This window comes from Nicotiana attenuata, chromosome 3 (genome assembly GCF_001879085.1).
Source record: "Nicotiana attenuata strain UT chromosome 3, NIATTr2, whole genome shotgun sequence".
NCBI classification, from domain to species: domain Eukaryota; kingdom Viridiplantae; phylum Streptophyta; class Magnoliopsida; order Solanales; family Solanaceae; genus Nicotiana; species Nicotiana attenuata.
In genome coordinates this window covers 11,180,845-11,196,173 of record NC_031991.1, presented here as the reverse complement: position 1 = coordinate 11,196,173, position 15,329 = coordinate 11,180,845, and the positions used below count along the sequence as shown (strand labels likewise).

At 43.5% G+C, this 15,329-nt stretch overlaps 1 protein-coding gene across 1 annotated transcript; it reads left to right on the top strand.

Moving 5' to 3' along the window:
* LOC109224178 lies at positions 1,700-2,843 on the top strand. Its single transcript, XM_019388763.1, has 3 exons — positions 1,700-2,335; positions 2,425-2,476; positions 2,539-2,843. The coding sequence occupies exons 1-3, from the start codon at positions 1,700-1,702 to the stop codon at positions 2,841-2,843; spliced, it is 993 nt and encodes a 330-aa protein (XP_019244308.1).

Here is a 15,329-nt window from a genome sequence, read left to right as displayed (position 1 = left end):
ACCCTACTTGGTATATATACATGGAAAATGGTATTTTTGGGACTTTTGATAGATCTTATACGTAAGGACACTAAGGAGGAGGTGGAGAAGCAAAAGCACAAGGTTTTCATCATTCAATCCTCACTCAAGACAAGGGTTTGGATTGTTTATGTTTTCCTTTAACTTAAACATTATTATGATGAATTACTCCATCCATGGATTAGTTCTCTTTAAGGTTTAATGGATTTGGTGTCTTGATACTTGTTTGTTTATAATTAACACTAGTTTTTATGTATTGACTAGTTTTGAATATTTTAATCGTTGCATCTATTTTCACTAGCTTGTGTAATCGAGAGAGGCATAACTTGTGATATTCTTGCGTTATGTTTTGTTGGTTGAATTCATCAATTCTTCGTAGTAATCGAAAAAGGATAGTCGAATTGTTGATTAAACTAAGTTAGGAGGATAATTGAAAGAGGTTCTGCCAAATACTAATCCACTACGAATTTGTGCATATCTTCACATGCTAAAAATTGGTTCATCTTGTGATGTTGAGACTTAATCGAGAGAGAAGTTATACTAATCAATTGAACTAATAACCAAGTGAATTTGAGAGACTCACTTGAACATTAGAAGTGAATTAAATTGAGTTAAATCCTAACATTTGTCTTGCACCTATCCTATCAACCCTATCTTCTCCCAATTGATAACTTCCTTTGCTTAATACTTGCGTCGATTGTCATTAGCCAATAGTTTAGACTCTTATTTAATTTTAGTTTAAATCGCATAAATCTCAACTCTTGGTCATCTTGAATATCAATCTAGCTACAAACTACGAAAATAATTGTTTAACTCCAATCCCTGTGGATATGATATTATAATTTACTATATTCGACTAGCGAGCATATTTAAGTGTGTGTTCAGAGATCGTAAAATTTTAGCGTCGTTGTCGGGTATTGGCAATCAATAGTGTTTGAAATAGTTTGTAGTGCTAATTAAGGATTTTTTCTTTTTTTTTTATTTTCTCTTTTTACGCTTGTTGTTCTTTGACTGTGCGCAAGCTACAGGTTAGATTGGTGCGTGATTCAATCTTCTGTGAAAGAAGTGCAATAATATGAACCAGAAACTGAGAAACAACTACGACAGTTGAGGTAGGAAAGGAATCTCCCCGAGAAAATAGAGAAGGTTGGGCAATCCTCAACCAATGAAAATATGGCTGGAGATGATAATAACGTTGATTTGGCTGGAAGGGTGGCAGCTTAACTCAGAGAAAAAGCTGCTCGGGATGCTGAGGAAGCAGCTATAAGATATGCAAAAATTGCATATGAAGAAGAGAGGGCTCGAAGAATGGCTCAGAATCTGCCCATGGTGCAGATCAGTTCGGAAATATAGCTCCCGGCCAAGGAAACCACTTGGTGATTATGCTAGACCGATCTACAACCAAGGCTTATCAAGTGTGAGACCCCTACTAGTTGTAGCCAATAATTTTGAATTGAAGCAAGGGTTCTCCAAACCCTCCAAAACAGTTGTGTCTTCAGAGGAAAGATGAACGAAGATCTAAACAATCATCTGAAGGACTTTGAGAGATTATGAACACCTCCCAATATAATGTGTGTCACAAGATGTAGTTTATCTAAGGGCATTCCCCTTCACTCTCAAAGATGATGCAAAACATTGGCTTCGAAGCTTGCCCCAGGGATCAATTAGAACATGGGAGGAGATGACCAGAAAATTTCTTGCTAAATATTTCTCCTCAGCTAAGACGGGTAAGTTTAGAAGAGAAATCCATAACTTCTGCCAAAACGAGACTGAAACTGTGTTTGAAGCATGGGAGAAGTTTATGGAGATAGTCAGAAAGTATCAACACAACGAAATTGAACTCAGGATGCAACTCCAGGATTTTTGGGATGGTTTGACACTGGCCTCACACAGAATATTGAGCAATGCAGCTGGAGGTACATTGATGAAGAAGACTCTAGAGGAGATAGTCATTATTCTTGATGAATTATCTGAAGATGCAAATCAGTGGCCCTCAGAGATTGCTGGAAAAAGAAGATCAACTGGTGTTCACCAGGTTGATGCTAACACATCTGTGCAGGTACAGCTTGATGCCGTGGCAAAAGAAATAAGGAAGTTGACCTTAGATTCAATACATAATGAGCCTCATGCAGCATGTGACATATGTGGAAGAGGACACCCTACTCATGAGTGTCAAGCCTCAACTGAGGAAGTTAATACTGTGGGTAATTACAACTTTATCGCAATAGGTCAGAAGCACCACAGTTTTTCATGGAGTTCACTGGGGGTACAGCAAATGCATGGCAACAAAATAACTCCAGATTTCAAGGAGCTCCTGGTTTTGTGAATCAGCCGAGGCTGCAGTTTCAACCTCATTAGCCAATTCAGTCTGGGTTAGAAGATTTGATGATGTCATTCATTCTCAAGACTAATGAGAGATTAGATTCCCATGGGGCAGCTATCAAAGAACTTGGGACAAGTTTGTGCAACTTAGAGGGACAAGTGGGACAAATTGCAAATATATAATCTGAGAGAATCCAGGTACTCTGCCAGCTGATACTGAAAAGAATCCCAAGAAAACAGTAAATGTTGTGACCTTGAGAAGCGGACAAGTATTGAAAGATGCCACTCCAAGTCAAAAAGAAGCTGCGCCTGAAAAAGAAAGTGGGAAGGAGCTGAAAATTGAAGATGATAAAAAGACTGAGAAGAAGAAAGGCAAGAAGGGAGCTGAGAAAAAGAAGAAGGAGGAAACTTCAAGAAGGGGGAAATCTAATGATGTTAGCAAGCACATGCCTGCTCTACCTTTTCCCCAAAAGCTCTATGGAGAAAAGGTGGACAAGCAGTGATAACTAGGGATTTTGACGCATTTTATACTCCTTCTTGCTTATGCTTTGATCAAATATTCATACAAAATAGTCCCAAAAGGCTTACAAGTTGTGCTTGATTGCAGGTTTGATAAAAAAGGGACAAAATGTCAAAGATCGGCTCAAAAGGAGTGAAACTTGCACAAGTGCCAAAGACAAGGCAAGCTCAGGCAGAACAGGCCCAGTGCGGCCGCACACCACTTTGTGCGATCCGCACTGGGAGATTCAGAGAGTTGAATTTCAGGCTTTAAGGCAGTGCGGCCGCACACCATTTTGTGCGGTCCGCACTGAAGGCAACGCGGTCGCAGTCCATTCTTTGCGGTCCGCGGTGCCAAGATTCAGAGAGGATGATTTTTCAAGTTTGAAGCCTATGCGGTCCGCGGTCAACTTTGTGCGGACCGCACTAGAAGCCTCCGCGGCCGCGGTCCATTCTGTGCGGTCTGCGGAGCCCAAGTTCAGAGAGATCAATTCTGAAGACCAAACCCAGTACGGACCGCGGTCCATTTTGTGCGGTCCGCACTAACCCGCAGGGGCATTTTTGTCAAGATTTTTCAGCTTAATATAAATAGATTCTTTTTCCATTTTTAGGGTATCAGATATTGTAATACGTAAGCTGCGCTCGTGAGACGATTTTTCTTGGACATTTTGGGCATTTTTACTTACTTTCCGTCATTGAATCTTTGTATTTAGCTTAGCAATTAATTAATATGTGTTTATCTTCTTCTATTTCTTGCTTTTCTTCTTTAACTATGAGTAGCTAGACCCCATAGCTAGGGTTGTGGCTCAACCCTAGTATGGGTAATTGATGGGTTTTGTATTTTAGGGCTAATTTGACTATGGCTGTTTGTTATTTGGGCCAATTTCATGGTTAATTTCTGAATTAGTGGTTGCAAGCACTAGTTTGTGTTGAGTTGACTTGAGCTCTTCTTGAGAAAGAGAGCCTAAGTCTCCGAAATTGGTCCAACAATGAATTGGGGCGTACTCAAGAGATTGATAGCCCCAATTAAAGGGTTAAACCTCGAGAGAGTAATACCCGAATTGAACCCTAGTTGCTTGTGCAAATTTGCATACCCAATTGGTCTTGAGAAAGCCAATTTGGGCAAAATCACTCGAACCACCGAGAGGTGTAGAGAGGGTAAAGTCGTGAAATGGTTATAACATACTCCCCAAACATGTCAAACGTGCCTTAGTTTCAAGTACCCGTCAATTGACCACCTAGGCGGTAGTCACTACCCTAGTGCCCTTTAAACCATTAGATACAACTTGCAATATTTAACTCTTAGCTTAATTTAGTATTTGTAGTTTGTTAAAAGTAGAATTATAAAGAAAATCCCATGTGTCATTAAGAACACATACGCAATCCTAAACTAGATAGATACTCGATTCCAATTCTAGCTCTCTGTGGATTCGATCCCGACCCAAAATCGGGTAAAAGCTATTGCGACCTTCTCTTGCTACTTATTAGTAGTGCGGAGTTGGCAGCGATCACTTTTTAGCGCCGTTGCCGGGGAGCTAACGGTTTTGGCTATCTACTTAGTTAGGTTTGCGTTTTGTTCTTCTTTCCTTCTTGTTACTAAGTTGTGTGTGTCAATACTTCAGGTACCAAAATGGCTTTAAATGCTAATGACCCTCTTGGAAATGTGAATGTGGGGGAGGAGGTAGATGACATCGGAGAAGAAGAGGTGCCTCTTGTACCTTAAGGGCAACGTAGAGGCCGCCAGGCCAATGCAAATGACAATGTTCCAGACCCTCCTCCACCACCTCCAAGAGCGGTTCCTCGAGTGCTTCCGAACCAAGGTTATGCAAGTGCTATTGTCCCACCTAGAATCCGAGCGGGCAATTTTCAGATAACCAATGTGATGTTGACCTTACTTGAGCAGCGTGGGTATTTCATGGGCGCTGCGGATCAAAATGCCTACAAACATCTCAAAGGGTTCGTGGATACATGTTAGCGGAGAAAGCAGACGAATGTGTCCGAGGATGCTCTTAGGTTGAGGCTTTTCCCATTCTCACTTCGGGGGAAAGCATTGGATTGGCTCGAGAGACTCCCCAACCATTCCATCACTACTTGGGATGAGTTGGCGGATAAGGTTATTGCTAAATTTTTCTCACCCGGGCACATGGCGGCACTTCGAGATGAGATATTGGCCTTCAAGCAAGAGCCCACGGAACCTTTGCATGAGATTTGGGAGAGGTATAGAACGATGGTGAAGGAATGCCCCAATATGACATGACGGAGAATATGTTTCAACAAACTTTCTACCGGGGCATCAACACTACAAATCAATGCATAGTGAATCAACTTGTTGGGGGTAATTTTATGAAAAATTGACGTATGATGAAGCTTGTGCCATTCTTGATGAGATGGCGGATACATCCTCCGCATGGCAAAGTAGAGCCAATGTTCCTCAAGGTGACCCTACGGTTATTCATTTGCATAAGGAATTACATGACCATGGGCAAGCTATAGCGGAGTTGACAACTACTATGAACCAATTGGCTAAGGCACAATTGCAACAAGTCCAAAATCCTCGCCAAGTGAATGCCATGGAGGGTGTTAATATGCTTGTCAACAAGAGAAGGCAACAAAACCAAGGAAATTCTGAGAAATTTGATGATGATTGTGATGGGTTTCAAAATGATGGCTATGATGAACAAATCGAAGAGGTTCAATATGTGAATAACTATCAAGGCCAACGGGGCAACTCTTCAAACCAACAATAGTGGAGACCTCAAGGCAATTGGGGCAATCAACAACAAAACAGTGGTAATTGGGGGAACAACCAAAATAACAACTGGGGAAATCAGAACAACCATCAAGGCAACCAAGGGAATTGGAATGGTAATAACAACAATTGGGGCAACAATAACAATCAAGGTGGATGGAACAATGGGAACCAAGGAAACCGGGGGCAAGGCTTTCAAAGGCCCCCAATGTACCAACAACCGAACAATCCACCCCCTTTCCCTTCTCAAGGTGCTAGTTCTTCCAACAATGATATGGGTAGAATTGAAATGATGTTCGAACAAATGATGAAGAAGAATGCGGATTCGAATGCACAGTTGTCTTCCCACAATACCTCTATCAGAAACTTGGAGGTGCAAATAGGCCAAATCTCTCAATCATTGAATACTCGCCCGAAAGGTACTCTACCAAGTGATACGGTAGTGAACCCAAAGGGTGGGAACAACCATGTTATGGCGGTTACAACAAGAAGTGGGAGAGGCAGTGATGTGAATGCCTCTAAGCAAAAGCAAGTTGTGGATGATGATGTTGAGTTGCAAGAAAATGAAGTTCTATTGGTAGTTGAAGATGTGGTTGATGATAATGTGAACAATGAAGTGAGGATTGACATTAATGAGGCCGAGGTGGAAATTCAAGATGCCGTGAACCCGTCTAGGGAGCATGTAATTGACATGCCGGAGCCGGTTGTGCCAAAAGCCAAGGCACCCTTGCCTAGGCCACCTCCCCCTTATCCTCAGAGTCTAGCCAAGCAGAAAAATGAAAATCAGTTCAAAAAGTTCATTGATATGATGAAGAGCCTATCTATCAATGTGCCTTTGGTAGAGGCTTTGGAGAAAATGCCTGGCTATGCCAAATTCATGAAACATTTGGTTACAAAGAAAAGATCCATGGACTGCGAGACTATCAAGATGACCCACCAAGTTAGTGCTATAGTGCATTCAATGGCTCCGAAGTTGGAGGACCCCGGTGCTTTCACAATCCCTTGCACTATTAGGAGTGCAGACTTTGCTAAAGCTTTGTATGACCTAGGGGCTAGTATCAATTTGATGCCCTTCTCAGTTTTCAAGACTTTGGGTATTGGGCCTCCGAGGCCAACTTCCATGCGATTGCAAATGGCAGACCGATCTATGAAGTGACCCTTGGGTATTGTTGATGATGTGCTCGTCCGGGTGGACAAATTCATCTTGCCAGCTGATTTTGTGATATTGGATTGTGAGGTAGATTATGAGGTCCCGATCATATTAGGGAGACCTTTCCTTGCTACAGGGAAGGCTCTAGTTGATGTGGAAGCAGGATAACTCACTTTCAGGGTGGGTGATGAAAAGGTGGTCTTTCATATGTGCAAGTCAATGAAGCAGCCCAATTGAACCGAAGTGTGCTCATTTGTGGATTTAGTCGTGGCTGTGATAATTGATGATACCAGTGCAATGATCAATGTTGAGGACCCTTTGGAGGCCGTGTTGTTGAATTTGGATGTCAATGATGATGCGGGCCGAGTGGAGTGCGTGAATGCTTTACATGGAATGGGCTCTTATTCTTATGAGCCCAGGAAACTTTCTTTGGATCTTGAAAATAGAAAGACGCCTCCAACAAAGCTTTCAATTGAGGAACCCCCGGTGTTGGAGTTGAAGCCATTACCTCCACACCTCAGGTATGAATTCTTGCGCTCTAATTCAACTTTACCAGTTATTCTTTCCTCTTGTCTTACTAACATGCAGGTTGATGCCACATTACCGGTGCTCAAAAAGCGGAAAAAGGCAATTGGATGGACTCTAGCTGATATTCGGGGAATAAGCCCGGCTTTCTGTATGCACAATATTATTCTGGAAGATGATGCAAAACCCTCCTTGGAACATCAAAGGAGGCTCAATGAGGCAATGCAAGAAGTGGTGAAAAAAGAGGTGATCAAGTGGTTAGATGCCGGCGTGGTGTATCCTATCTCTGACGGCTCATGGACTTTTCCGGTGCAATGTGTGCCGAAGAAGGGTGGTATGACCGTGGTGACCAATGCTAATAATGAACTTATTCCAACCCGGACAATGACCGGATGGAGGGTATGCATGGACTACCGCAAGCTGAACAAGGTGACCCGCAAGGATCACTTCCCATTGCCTTTCCTGGACCAGATGCTTGATCGCCTTGCTGGGCGTGCCTTCTATTGTTTCTTGGATGGTTATTCAGGGTACAATCAAATTTTGATAGCTCCCGAGGATCAGGAGAAGACAACCTTTACTTGTCCATATGGCACCTTTGCTTTCTCTCGGATGCCCTTTGGGTTGTGTAATGCACCGGCAACATTCTAACGTGTATGATGGCCATTTTTCGATATGGTGGAAGATATATTAGAGGTGTTCATGGACGACTTCAGTGTGGTTGGTGATTCATTTGAAGAGTGTTTGCACAATTTAAATAGAGTTTTGGCCCGGTGTGAAGACACCAATCTCGTACTCAATTGGGAAAAATGCCACTTCATGGTTGAGGAGGGCATAGTGTTGGGCCATAAAATTTCAAAGCATGGGATTGAAGTTGACGAAGCCAAGATAGAGGTGATTTCAAGGCTTCCTCCCCCCACTTCTGTCAAGGGGGTGAGCAGTTTTCTTGGGCATGCGGGGTTCTACCGGCGATTTATCAAGGACTTTTCGAAGGTAGTGAATCCTCTTTGCAAGTTGCTAGAAAAGGATACAAAGTTTGTGTTTGATCAGAGATGTATGCAAGCCTTTGAACTTCTCAAGCATAAGTTGACAACCACCCCAATCATTACCGCACCCAATTGGAGCTTTCCTTTCGAGCTCATGTGCGACGCGAGTGATGTTGCGGTTGGGGCAGTTTTGGGTCAAAGAGTGAACAAAATGTTTCATCCAGTGTACTATGCGAGCAAGACTATGAACGAGGCTCAAAGGAACTACATGGTGACTGAGAAGGAATCGTTGGCTATTGTGTTCGCCATGGAAAAATTTCGGCCATATCTTATGGGAGCCAAAGTCATAGTGCACACCGATCATGCAGCTCTTAGATATTTGATGACAAAGAAAGACTCCAAAGCTAGACAGATGCGATGGGTCTTATTACTTTAAGAGTTTGATTTGGAGATAGTGGACCGGAAAGGTAGTGAAAACCAAGTGGCGGATCATTTGTCCTTCTTGGAGGAGGAAGGAAGGCCATGTGATGGCCTAGAGATCAATGACACATTCCCCGATGAGCAACTACTTTCTGTCTCAATGAGTGATATGCCATGGTTTGCGGACATAGCTAATCTCATTGTGACTGGCATCATCCTGTGTGAGCTCTCTTCTAACCAAAGGAGGAAGCTCAAGCGGGATAGTCTGGACTTCTATTGGGACGAGCCATACTTGTTCAAGATTTGCACCGACGGAGTAATCCGGAGGTGTGTACCTGAGGAGGAGCAATTTAGCATCCTAGAGGCTTGTCATTCCTCCCCCTATGGTGGCCATCATGGAGGGGCGAGGACGGCTTCGAAAGTTCTGAGTTGTGGTTTTTATTGGCCAACCTTGTTCAAAGATGCAAGTGATCTAGTCAAAAGGTGTGATCAATGTCAACGAGCGGGCGGTATTTCCAGGAAAGGTGAGATGCCTCTAAGCACCATTCTTGAAGTTGATATCTTTGATGTATGGGGTATCGATTTTATGGGCCCTTTTGTAAGCTCGTGTGGAAACACTTACATTCTTGTAGCGGTTGATTATGTCTCAAAATGGGTTGAGGCTGTGGCCTTGCCCAACAATGAAGCTAGGAGTGTGGTGGCATTTCTAAAGAAGAGCATTTTCACAAGGTTTGGCACGCCTCGGGCAATTATTAGTGATGGAGGATCGCATTTTTGTAATAGAGCTTTTGATGCCTTGCTTTCCAAGTATGGTGTCAACCACAAAGTGTCTACGCCTTATCATCCTCAAGCAAGTGGCCAGGTTGAAGTGTCTAACAGGGAGATCAAGAGCATTTTGTCCAAAACCGTCAATGCCAATAGGACCGATTGGTCTAAAAAGTTGGATGATGCTCTATGGGCTTATCGGACCGCTTACAAGACTCCAATTGGTATGTCGCCGTACCGGTTGGTGTTTGGGAAAGCATGTCATCTACCAGTGGAGTTGGAGCATAAGGCCATGTGGGCCTTGAAGAAGTTGAATCTTGATTGGGATATAGCTGCTAATCTTCGGGTGGAGCAACTCAATGAGCTTGATGAATTTAGGTTCCATGCCTACTCTAGTTCGTCCCTGTATAAGGATAAAATGAAATACCTTCATGACAAATATACTCGGGGCAAGGAGTTCAAGGTGGGAGATTTGGTGCTCTTATTCAATTCTCGACTAAGGTTGTTCCCGGGAAAGCTGAAGTCAAAGTGGAGCGGACCATTTGAAGTAGTGTGTGTGACCCCGTTTGGTGCTCTTGATTTGAAGAACAAAAGTGGGGAAGTTTTTAGAGTGAATGGGCATAGGGTCAAGCACTATTTGGGGAAGTTTGATGATAGCCATGTGGTGGCTGTTGTTCATTTCAAATGATTGGATGGTAACATGCGTCGTGCCGCGACGTTAAATCAGGCGCTTCTTGGGAGGCAACCCATGTGTTTTTCTTCTTGTTTTTATTTGATTTTCATTGTAGTGTAGGATTGATTTTTGGGCTAACTGGTTGTGAGATGTTACAGGATTGAGTTGATGCAGTGCAGGACATAATTGAAAAAATGCACAGGTCTCTGAAGTTTCCAGTGCGGCCGCACTACCATTTTGTGCGGACCACACTGGTAAAGGGTGATGAGAGGGCTCTCTGAAGTTTGCCACCGCTACCACGGTTGATTTTGTGCGGTCCGCGGTCCATTTTGTGCGGACTGCAGTGGGTTACTAAGCTGAACTGGAACAAAACAGCCCAGTGCGGACCACGGTCCATTTTGTGCGGTCCGCACTGGTAGGTGAGAATGGGCCCCAGTCCTTTTTCTATAAATAGGGCTTGAAGGCCTCCTTTTACTCTTTTCGCACTTGAACTCTCAGAGCCTAAAATCACTGTTCATCTACCTCTTTGCTAATCTACTTGCTTGGACTTGTTATCTTCCTTTACATCTCACATCTGGTACCATAATTGCTCTTTTATTGTTTAATTTTGTCAATTTTCCTTTAATTTTTATTTTTCTTACCTTCTATTTCTTCTTCCTCTCGTACTTTCTTAGTTATTTAGTTAGGTTAGTTTAAATTTTGAGTCATGTGGAATTAGTTATCTTAATGGACTGGGTAATCACTTAGCAACACTTATTAGGTGCAAAAATTGGACTTAAAAGAAAAATTTCATGAACCCTAATTTAGTGCCACAACTGGGCACTCAGTGCGGACCGCGGTCGTTTATGTGCGGTCCGCGGTGGCCCAGTGCGGTCCGCACTACCATTTTGTGCGGACCGCGTTGGTACCCTCCTGTTTGTTGAACCTCAGGCAGTGCGGCCGCGGTCGATTTTGTGCGGTCCGCACTGCCTAGATACAGAGAGTGGGTAGTCTGAACCCCACCTCTGTGCGGACCGCGGTTGGTTTTGTGCAGTCCGCGGTGACCCCAGTGCGGCTGCGTTTGATTTTGTGCGGTCCGCACTGGGCAACTTCTGCAACTTGTCTGCAACTCTTCTTTACTGCTTCTAAAACATTGTTCTTAACTGATTACATTGATACTAACAAGCGGATTGAACTGTTTTTGCAGACAATGGTGAGACAACGTGGTAAACAAACAGGAAGAGGAGAATCCTCCCGGGGAGGGAAAAAGAAGATGATAAAACTCACTCCCCAAGCTCGGGAAAACATAAAAAGGACCAGAAAACTAATAAAAGCTGCTGATAGAGCTGCCTCCCATTCCTCGGGGAGTGAGTATGAACCATCAAGGGACATTTCTTCGGACTCCGTGCCAGAATATGTCAAAGACTGGACGGAGAGGTTTAGACTACGAGACACTCCTCCACCATCACCCACTACCCAAGCACCAACTAATGTCATTTCTGAGTCGTCTGAGGGCTCAGCAACAGGTAGTGGGGAATACTTCACCTCTCCTACAGCTTCATTATCTGGAGAGGGTGCATAGGTGCGGAGGAGGAACCAAGGGTTGGGAGTGTTGATAGAACTAGGAAGCCGGAGGTTTGGCGAGATAGATTCGTGAGTGAGGTGGCGTACCACAAATTTCGGGAGTGGTGGCCGGTGAGAAAGTTGATTCCGAAGAGGAGCATCATTGATAGAGACCTATTACCCCACAACCCCAACGTGCAGAGACACTTTAGGACTAGAGTGGGCTGGGAACATTTTCTAGAAGAGTGTGTGGATGCCAATGAACACATGTTCAATGAGTTTTATTGCAATGTAGCCCATATCAAAAAGGGCTCCAAAGTGACCAAGGTTCGGAATATGAAAGTGTTATTTGAAGGGAAGTACCTCAATGAATACCTTGGCTTCAATGAGGAGGCCAAGACCTTATACATGGCGAAGTTGGAAATGGGTGAGGAGGTCCGTCCATGGTTGGCACAATACCTGGCAATCCCAGGTACCACCCCTGACTGGTTGACTGCTGGAGTCAAAATTCTGAGACGGAGTTTAAACTTTGAGGCACGGGGGTGGGAGACTTTTGTATGTAGTAGGTTGGACCCCACGACACATGACAACACCCTTCCTCTTTCCCCGGCTGTGTTGGTTGCTTCTATCATGGCAGTGTACCCCTTCAACGTGGGTAATGTGATGTCCAGAATTATTTCTATAGTGGATGCGGAGCATGACCGGAACTATCCTTTCCCCGGCACCCTCACTATGTACTTCCGGGACTTGAAGGTGGACAAAAGGTCCTTCGATGTCACAGTCAAAGCGAAGGCCCCTTTCTCTTGGTATAGCATGCAGGGGGATGATAACCCCAAGAGTAAGACCTTCAAGGGTACAGCTACTACTATAATTAGCCAGTCTGAAGAGCCAGTTGTGGTAGTGGCTCCTGCTATGCCTACCTCCACTTCTACAGATGTCCCTCCCGGTCCATTCTCATCCACAGCCATTCCTGCTGGCCCATCTACCTCAGCAGGCCCGGAGATTCCATCTTCCCGGGCCCATCCCATTACTGCCCATCGATTGAGCCAGGAACTTATGAGTATCAATAACTGGATGTAGACTGCCTCATCCAAGTTGTCCATTTTGACCACCACTGTTGAGGCTCAGTCGGCTCCTCCAGCTCCACAGGTTCCACAGTCCATAGAGGATGCTCTTAAGGAGATGTTAGACAATCAGAAGAAAATCCTCGACAACCAGAAGAAGCTTACTGAGGTAGTTGATTCACACAGATCAAGGAGCTTGCTAGGGAGCACAAGAAGCTAAGGAAGACACGGGACTCCAAGGAGTCCGTGAAGGAGTTGAGAGCGGACGTTGACAGGATGAAGGCAAATCACCTGCCTTTAGACTTATTGCTCCAGGACCCAGCACCAGCAGTTCATCCACAGCCGGAGCAGTCTCAGAGGCCTCCCGAGAGCAGGAGGATGATTCCTAGAGAAAACCCAGATGTAGTCATCTTGTTGGCCGACCCTACGGAGGCTTCCTCCAGTCAGCCACCGGATGTATCTCAGGAGCCTGTCCAGGTCCAGGCCCAGGTCCCAGCAGCAGAGCAGCAGGCCGCAGGGAACCAGTCTGAGGTTCCCGAGCACAGTGAGGACCCTGTGACCACTCAGGAGCCTACGCAGACAGACAGGCAATAAGGAGTTTCTATATACTTCTTTATCATCTTTTTGGTGCTTTATTTTGATTAGTTGGCATTGGGGACAATGCCAACTTTCATTTGAGGGGGTAGGCCCTACTTTTTGCTTCATGACTCATTCGGATGACTGTATATATTTTTGGATACTTTTTATGCTTTCTTGATTTTTCATCTTTGGTCTGTATATATTTTGCTACAATTCTCGCACTTTTATTTTACTTTTGGTCCGTATATATAGTTATGTTACATTGTAGATATTCATCCCATCTATTATATATTCAACAAATCCCCTCTTGTATATATTCATTTACTTCCGCAAATTTTTCGTTTTTAGCTTCTTAGTTGTGATTCGTAGCTTCTTGTTTTGAAATTTGCAATAAGCCTTTGGTTTTCTTAATGCCACGGTTATTTCCAAATGTGGAGTGTTGTGTGAACCAGGTGGCTCTTCCCAATGATAGATGGCGTGACAACCTTCTCATGTGTTTGAGTCCGCTTTTCTTTTTGTTTTTGGTAGTTAATAGTTAAGGGTGCCTCAAGCAAAGCTTCACTTGGGCCTAGCACATTTGCCTTTGATCTTATGGTCAAAAACAAATTGTCGTGTTTGGGATGGTGAAAGTCGTGACCTTGAGACTCTTGTGTTGGCCGATAATCATCAAGTGTGTTTTGGGACCATTGTGTGCTCAAATTGTATCTAAGGTCGTTGTGGGCCCCCAACTCTATGTCTTTAGCAATCCCTTAACTTGTGTGGTGAGTAATTGAATTGCAAGTCCAAGTCCCGAGCCATTGGTCTAGAACTTGCCCTGAATGTTTGTTGAGGCGAAATCCTAGGTGAATTTTGACTTGAGACATGATTACAGGCTCTCCTTGAACTAAATGATAGTTTGAACAATTCCATAGCCTACCAATGATAAGATCCCTAGTTAACCCTTTTGAGCCTTAAACCTTTTTCTTTCAAGAACCATGATACAAGCCTATACCCGTTCTAAAAGATTCCCTCTCTTGGCACCCAATCTTTCCTTTAGCACATGGCAAAAGTATAAGTTTGGGGGGAGTGACGAGGATTGCAACAAAGTGGTAAAAAGGCACAAAAATGAAAAAAAGGAAAGGCAATGAAAAAGAAAGAAAAGCAAAAAGACAAAAAGAAAGTTCAATATGAAAAAAAATAAAAAGGGATTCAAAGAAAAGCAAAGAATAAAAGGTGTGGAAACTTGAAAAAGGAGAAAATGTGTGAAATGCCTAAGAAAGAGTGACAGTATGTCTCTCTAACCCCTTAGAAAGAAGTGAAAATGACTCAAAGAGTCAAGTGAATGGATGCCAAATAAATCAAAAGAAGTGCTTAAGGGAAGATGGAACCTACTTAGACCAAAACATTTCCTACCCTGAACCAAAATCCTTCACAATGTCTCCACAAATTCCCTATATGATCTTGAGTTGAATGAAGCTTACATTAGTGGATACTCACATAAGGGACAAGCATATGGTGCCTAGAGCCGGACTTGTGACTTTTTCTGGAGAGAGATGAGTGAATTCCCATTATCCTCGTTCTGAGTGCCATTATATTAAAGGTGAGAATTGCTTAGGGAGAGTTGAGGATGTGTGAGTTTGGGTTCCACAATGACCAAAGTAATTGAAAGAGTTCTTTGATGTGTTGAGTCAACTCTTGATGCTCTTGTGTCGCACTTGATCCATGGTTTTTCAAAGAGTAAATATTGTTAATGATTTATTCGTATTGAGGGCAATTGTTAGTCCCAATTGATGCTAGCTGAGGTTGCTTTAGGACAGCTGAAAATTTCTTGGATTTTCCCTTAAGGGGTGGGTCTTATTTTGTTTGCTTGAGGACAAGCAAAAGCTTAAGTTTGGGGGAGTTGATAACTAGGAATTTTGACGCATTTTATACTCCTTCTTGCTTATGCTTTGATCAAATATTCATACAAAATAGTCCCAAAAGGCTTACAAGTTGTGCTTGATTGCAGGTTTGATCAACAAAGTGACAAAATGTCAAAGATCGGCTCAAAAGGAGTGAAACT

Bases quoted from the DNA above. Each gene is read 5' to 3' on its own strand.
- LOC109224178 (XM_019388763.1), top strand. From the start codon at position 1,700: ATGACCAGAAAATTTCTTGCTAAATATTTCTCCTCAGCTAAGACGGGT. The intron at 2,336-2,424 runs GTTTTGTGAATC...TTCATTCTCAAG, and splicing joins CAGATTTCAAGGAGCTCCTG to ACTAATGAGAGATTAGATTC. The intron at 2,477-2,538 runs GTTTGTGCAACT...GAGAGAATCCAG, and splicing joins TATCAAAGAACTTGGGACAA to GTACTCTGCCAGCTGATACT.